Below are 7177 nucleotides of genomic sequence, written 5' to 3'. Positions count from 1 at the left end.
CTCACGAACCGTGAGATCATGACCTGAGCCGAAGTCAGTTGCCCAACCGACGGAGGCACCCAGGCGCCCCAGTGAAGTTTAAAAATTAAGGGGAGACATAAGGGTGGAATGCTTTCACATTTATTGGTCAGGAAAAGGGGGATATCCAACCGAAGACCCTAATAAAGAGGGATGAGACACTCCAGGGCGGTGACCTTCCATTCCGAATTTCATCCACTCACTTGAAATATGCCAGTTACCTTATATGGTTCTCAAGTTTTTCACTTTTGTGACTTTAAGAACTGTGCACCTTTCCATGGAATTCTCTTGTCCTCTTTTTTGTCCTTCCACTTTTGCTCTAGATAACTCAGCTAAAGCATTGCTTCTTCTGGGATGTCTTCAGTGATTGCTCTTTGATTGATATATTCCTACACTGTGTGTCACTTATTACATTGGCGATCATTATGTATGCTCTTTCAGAGTGTAGGAAACCATGGCTTATTTAACTTGGGAATCACAGCACCAGTGAAATACTCCACACAAACAGGTAGTCTTCTACTTTTTTTAAATTGATGAATCAATAAAAGATTAATCTTATTATGCATTTAAGTTTCCCTCCTTGTTTTCTAGGAAACCTACATCTAATATGTGAATCAGGTCCTATGCAGACTGGATGGAATCAAAGAACAACGTAACTTTCTTTGTCCTCCTGGGCCTCACACAGGATGGAAAGGAACAGAAGTTTCTGTTTGTTATATTCTTGCTCTTCTATATTTTGACGGTGGTGGGCAACCTGCTCATTGTGGTGACTATAGCTGTCAGTAAGACGCTGGGCTCCCCTATGTACTTGTTTCTTGCTAACTTATCTTTTATGGATGTCACTTATTCGTCTTGCATTTCCCCCAGATTGATTTCGGACTTGTTCTTTGGGGAAAATACCATATCCTTCCAATCTTGTATGACCCAGCTATTTACAGAGCACCTTTTTGGTGGATCAGAGGTCATTCTTCTGCTGGTGATGGCTTATGACCGCTATGTGGCCATCTGTAAGCCCTTGCGTTATTTGGTTGTCATGAGGCAAGAGGTGTGTGTTGTGCTGCTGGTAGGGTCCTGGGTTGGAGGTTTTCTGCATTCAGCCATTCAAGTTAGCACGATTTATAGTCTCCCATTCTGTGGTCCCAATGTCATTGATCATTTCATCTGTGAAATGTACCCCTTACTGAGACTTGCCTGTACTGACACATATGTCATTGGCCTGTTAGTGGTGGCCAACGGAGGGATGATGTGCACAATTGTGTTTGTGCTCTTGCTCATCTCTTATGGTGTCATCTTGCACTCTCTAAAGAACCTTAGTCTAGAAGGGAGGCAGAAAGCCCTCCAGACCTGTGGTTCCCACATCACTGTGGTGGTCTTCTTCTTTGTGCCATGTATTTTCATGTACGTGAGACCTGCTAAGACCTTCCCCATTGACAAATCAGTGAGTGTGTTTTTTACAGTTATAACCCCTATGCTGAACCCCCTGATCTATACTCTGAGAAATTCTGAGATGACAAATGCGATGAAGAAGCTCTGGATGAGAAATGTCGTATCTGTTGGTGTATAAGTGCATTATCCACCATGAAGAGAATTATTTGACATTGGATGCCATTTTATAAGAATGCAGATGTCTTTTTAAAATGATTCTGAGTTCCCTTGTTCAAAGAACTTAATTATTTTTAAAGGATGAACTGGATAATTGTGCTTTAATAACAATTTCCCTCCCTGGTAGAATCTATAGTCCATTATCCCTTGGAGATTGCTTCATTTAGAAAGGTGCAATACCTTCATAGCAAGGTGTCAACAATACGTGATTATTTAGTAAATTTTTATGGTTAATTTTCAATCAACTTATGTTTTTTAATTTTTTTGATACTTAGTAATATTTTAGTTATATTCTTGTTATTTCAGGTAATTCTTTTTATTATGCTAATTATAATGCTAATGATGCATAGACTGTCTTGTTCAGTAAATTTCTGTTGCCTTATCTGCAAAATATTTTGTGTAACACTTTTATTTTTACAAGAAAAATTGATGTGTAATGGATAATAATGAATAGTAAAAGAGAACACCTTACATAATGGGATAAAATGTGAATAAATTACCTACTCATCTCTCAACACGGTCTCTATTCCTCCTTCCCCAGAGGAAGTCACTTAATCTGTTTCTTAAGCCTCTTGAGGTATTAACATCATTTGTATTTATGTATGCAAATTTTTCTCTGTGTATTTAAATATTTGTTTTTATTATCAACTTACTTTTTTTAAAATAAACTTTTAAGTTTAGGATAGTTTTGTTTATTTTTGATTTTTCAGTTGAAAAATTGTCCTACAATATTATCTTAGTTTCGGGTACACAACATAGTGACTGAACTATCATGTACACTAAGAAATGCTCATTATGATCATTGTAGCTTCCATCTGGTTAACATAACAAGTTGCTACAACATATTGGATGTGTTCCCTATGCTATACTTTTCATTCTTGTGATGTAATTATTTTATAAGTGAAACTCTGTACCCTTTATCTCCTTCACCCATTTTCCTATCCCTCCATCCCCCTCAACTCTGACAACTGCCAGTGTGTTCTCTGTATGCGTGAGTTTGTTCCTGGTTTTGTTTTTGTTTTTGTTTTTTTTAAATTCCACGTATAAGTGAAATCATTTGTAACATCTTGAAGATATTGCATACTAGTCCATAGAGATCTCTTAGGTTTTCTTGTACTGCACATTACTTATTAACATATACTAAACTAAATATATCCATTCCTGTTCATGTTTTTACTAACCTTTTTTTTTTGACAAAGAAGTTTGCTATGATTGTATGCTTGTAAATAAGTGCAAGTATGAGTTCTTAGGAGTGGAATTGTTGAGATATGTATTTGAAACAATGATCACATAGTTAAATGTCGATATTCATAGGTATCGCCAAAGTGCCGTCCTAGAGATTGCCCCAGTAGCTACACTGATGCTCACTGTCTGTGAGGGTACTTCAGTCCACATTCTTAACCACCTGTAACTGACGAATATTTGTGGCATAGAACAATCTGATTAAATTGTAATCTTTCTTATTGTTTAATTTATCTTTCCAGATATTGAATATGGTTAGTATTTCTTTTTCTGGGAATCATCTATTAATACCTTTACCTATTTCATTCAATTGTTGCTCATTTCCATACTGATTCTTACTGATTACATTCTAAGAAAGGATCCCTTTTACTATTGTGAATGTAAGTATTATCTTTCTGACTACTGGTGTGTTTTTAACTTCTGTACACTCTGTAGAACGCTTTTGGTGTGTAATGATGTTTTCTTTAAAAACTTTTTTTAATGTTTACTTATTTGTGTGAGAGAGAGACAGAGACAGAGCTTGAGCAGGGGAGGGGCAGCGAGAGAGGGAGACACAGAATCCGAAGCAGGCTCCAGGCTCTGAGCTGTCAGCACAGAGCACAGTGTGGGGCTCAAATTCACTAGCTGTGAGATCATGACCTGGGCCAAAGTCGGATGCTTAACTGACTGAGCCACTCAGGTGCCCACTGTTTTCTTTTAAATCCAATAAGGATTTTTTTTTAAAGACTCTTTGTTCATACCAAAATATTCTTCAACTATATTTGAGCACTTAATTTTTAAAGTATTTTTGAGGTTATGTATCATGCATTAGAACTTTTGTTGCATTTGGAATTTATTTTGATCTATGAGTTGAAAAGAGAGAATTTTAGTGGATTTTCTAAAATTTAAGAGTTTTTAATAGTTGCATATTTTTATTTTTCCCATTGACTTGAAATCCTGATATTATATTCCTAAGCCCCATATATGTTTGTATCCAATTCAGGAATCAATTATGTTTCATTGATCTCTTTATTCATGTCCCAGTTGATATGAAATATAGTTGCTTTGATACAATGACACATTTTGATATGTGATGAGACCAGCAGTCCCTCCTTAATATGCTTTTTCAGAATTATGTCTAGTTTTGCATATTTACATTTCCAAATCAAGTTTAAAATGAAATAGTAAGTTTACATTTAAATAAGATAATACAAGTTTAACATTACAATAAGTTTACAATGAAGTTAAACAGGTTTAAAATAGCATAGTTATAAAACCAAAGTCAGTTATGATTTTCAAGAAGGTTCAATTAGAGAAGATTAAGGAAATTTACCTCTTCCGAGTGCTGAGAACTGTTATCCCCCACTGGGTCTTGACATTTAACATTGGGTACTGCTTCCATTTTCCACCTGTATGACTTATCCCTTCTAGAAGTCTGCTGTTCATCCTCCATGACCCCTGAAATGCTGCCTGGCACTTTTCTGTAAGAAAACCATCTCTTTGAGGAAGTACATGCCTTATGTCTTTGCTGAGCATCCATATGGCCATCTGCAAACCCTGGCACCATGACATCATCACGAGTGACAGGGATATGGCTTCCTCTTTCAGGTGGCATGTGCTAGAGACTTTGTCCCAGCAGCCATTCAGGTCCTCTTCACAGTGTGGCTGTGTGTGTGTGGCCCCAATGTCATAGACCATTTGTGTGTGATGTAAACCCGTTTTTGAAAGTTGTCTGCATGGACCCAATCGTACCCTTGGTCTCTTTGTTGCTGTCGACAGTGGGTTCATTGACCTGTTAACATTTTCTTCTTGATGGTCTCATAGGTGGTCATCTTCTACTACTCTTGCTCCCTGAAGACCTATAGCTTCAAGAGGAGACACAAAGCCATGTCCACCTGTGTCCCTCACGTCACTGTGGTGGTCTTAGTATTGTGTCCATATATTTATATATTTGTACCCAATCACCACCTTTTCCACTGATCAAGTTGTGGCTGGGTTGTATACCACAGTAACTCCCTTGTTAAACTTCTTAAACCTGTGCACTCAGAAATTTGGAGGTGAAAAATGCTGTGAGGAAGTTCTGGAGGAAAAAAGGTAACTGAGAGATATCCGTAACTTTATTAAATGTTGGTCTCTTTAATGGAAAAGAGATAAGAAGATACTTTCTGTGGTGCAGAGGCACATGAACACTATTTGTCCCAAGTATGTTTATTTTCACATATAGGCACTGTGAGGAAAGGTCCAGGCAGGAAATTATTTATCATTGTAAAAATAGCGTATTTAGACTTATGTATGTCTAATTGATTGTCAAAGTTTAACATACTATCTGAATTAGAGTTCTTGTAAATGCAGATTATCAGGACACAGCTCTGGAGATTTTCGTTTACTAGCTTTGTTGTTGAATGACATACTACTTTCTAAAGAGGTGTACGTAAAGCCAAAGAGTTCTGCATGTACTCTTGCTATTGTGCTGTGCTTTGTGTTGACATCATGCACCTTTTAATGAAGTCAACTTAGTTTTTACACTTAGTTTTTAACTTGTAGTAAAATACAAATAACAAACTTGCAGTTTTAGCCATTTGTAAGTACATAGTTCAGGGGCGTTGAGTTAATTCACATTGTCATGATAGTTAGTTAAGTTAATTCATCTTGGTTATGCAAACACAAGCACCATCTGCCTCCAAAGCTTTTTCATCTTCCCAGATTGAAATTCCACACTCATTAAACATTAATTCTCTATTTCCCTTTCTCTGGGCCTTAGAAGATACCATTCTACTTACTTTCTGTCTATGAATTTGGCTACTTTAAGCCCCATATGTAAGTGGAATCATACGTTAAATTGTCTTTTTGTGACTGTCTTATTTCACTCAATAAGTGAATGTATGTGTTAGCATGTGTCAGAATTTCCTTCATTTTTAAGGGTGAATAATAACCCGTTGTGTACATAAACCTCACACTGTTCATACATTTATCTGTCAGTAGACACCTTGGCTGCTTCTACTTTCTGTCTATTATGAATTATAGTGCCATGAATATAGATATAGAAATATCTGTCTGAGACTGTGGTTTCCATGATTTTGTGTATATACCCCAATTGTGGATCATATAATAATTTTTTGCTTAATTTTTTAGGAACTACCATAACATTTTCCATAGCAGCTACATCATTTTACCAGAATGCACGGTTGTTCCCATTTCTCCACTTTCTTACATGTGTTGTTATCATTACATTTTTTGGTAATAGCTCTCCCATTGGATGTGAAATGGTATTGCATGATGGTTTTGAAGTGCCTTTCCTAAGGAAAATGATTAATGTAATGTAAGCACATCTTTTTATGTGCTTATAGGGCATTCATGCATCTCTTCTGGAGAAATGTCTACTGAAGTCCTTTTCTCATTAAAAAAAATTTTTTTTAATGTTTATTTATTTACTTTGAGATGGAGAGAGAGCAAGTGGGGGAGGGGCAGAGAGAGGAGGAGAGAGAGAATCCCAAGCATGCTCTGCGCTCTCAGGCGCTGCCACTTTTGCTGTAAGAAAACCATCTCTGTTAGGAAATACACGACTTAAGTCTTTGCTGAGCATCCATGTGGCCATCTGAAAACCCTGTACTATGAAATCATCATGAGTGACAGGGATATGGCTTCCTCTTTCAGGTGGCATGTGTGAGAGGCTTTGTCCTTGCAGCCACTCATGTGAGACTCAAACTCACAAACTGTGATATCATGACCTGAGCCTTAATCAAGAGTTGGACGCTTAGCCTACTGAGGCACCCAGGTGCCCCCCTTTGCTTGTATTTCATCAGGTTCTTTTATTTTTTGAGATGCAGTACTTCTTTATATAGTATTGATATTAATACCTTATCAAATATATCATTTGCAAATATTTTCTCTCCTTTGTGGGATACCTTTTCGGTCTGTTGATAGTGTCTTTTGGTGTATAAAAGTTCTTAAATTTGATAAAGTAATTTATGCATTTTTTCTTTTCTCGCCTGTGGTTTTGGTGTCCTACCCATGAAATTATTGCCAAACCCAAAGTTATGAATTTTTCTTTCATGTTTTCTTCCAAGAATCTCATAGTTCTGTCTAGTAGTTGAGGTCTTTGTTCCATTTTAAGTTAATTTTTGTATATGCTGTGCATTAAGGGTTCAGTTTCATTTTTGTTTTTTTGTGGATATCCAGTTTCACAGCACCATTTTTTTAAACCACCTCTCCTCTCCCCATGAATGTTCTTGTCACCTGTTGACAATCATTTGAAGACATATACAAAAGTTTATTTATAGGCTCTGTATTTTATTCCATTGTTATGTCCATCTTTATGCCAACACCATACTGTTTC

At 36.8% G+C, this 7177-nt stretch overlaps 1 protein-coding gene across 1 annotated transcript; it reads left to right on the top strand.

Moving 5' to 3' along the window:
* The first annotated feature begins 380 nt into the window (after window positions 1-380).
* Window positions 381-2465, top strand: LOC106976546 (olfactory receptor 4A47-like). The gene is made up of 2 exons (XM_015073973.3): window positions 381-526; window positions 610-2465. Exon 2 carries the CDS (start codon window positions 653-655, stop codon window positions 1580-1582), a length of 930 nt encoding a protein of 309 aa, XP_014929459.2. The 5' UTR covers window positions 381-526; window positions 610-652; the 3' UTR covers window positions 1583-2465.
* The last annotated feature ends 4712 nt before the right edge of the window (window positions 2466-7177 follow it).

The sequence above is a fragment of the Acinonyx jubatus genome, chromosome D1 (assembly GCF_027475565.1).
Source record: "Acinonyx jubatus isolate Ajub_Pintada_27869175 chromosome D1, VMU_Ajub_asm_v1.0, whole genome shotgun sequence".
Taxonomy (NCBI): domain Eukaryota; kingdom Metazoa; phylum Chordata; class Mammalia; order Carnivora; family Felidae; genus Acinonyx; species Acinonyx jubatus.
Note: the sequence above shows the minus strand (reverse complement) of the source record. Positions and strands in the feature narration are given on the sequence as shown.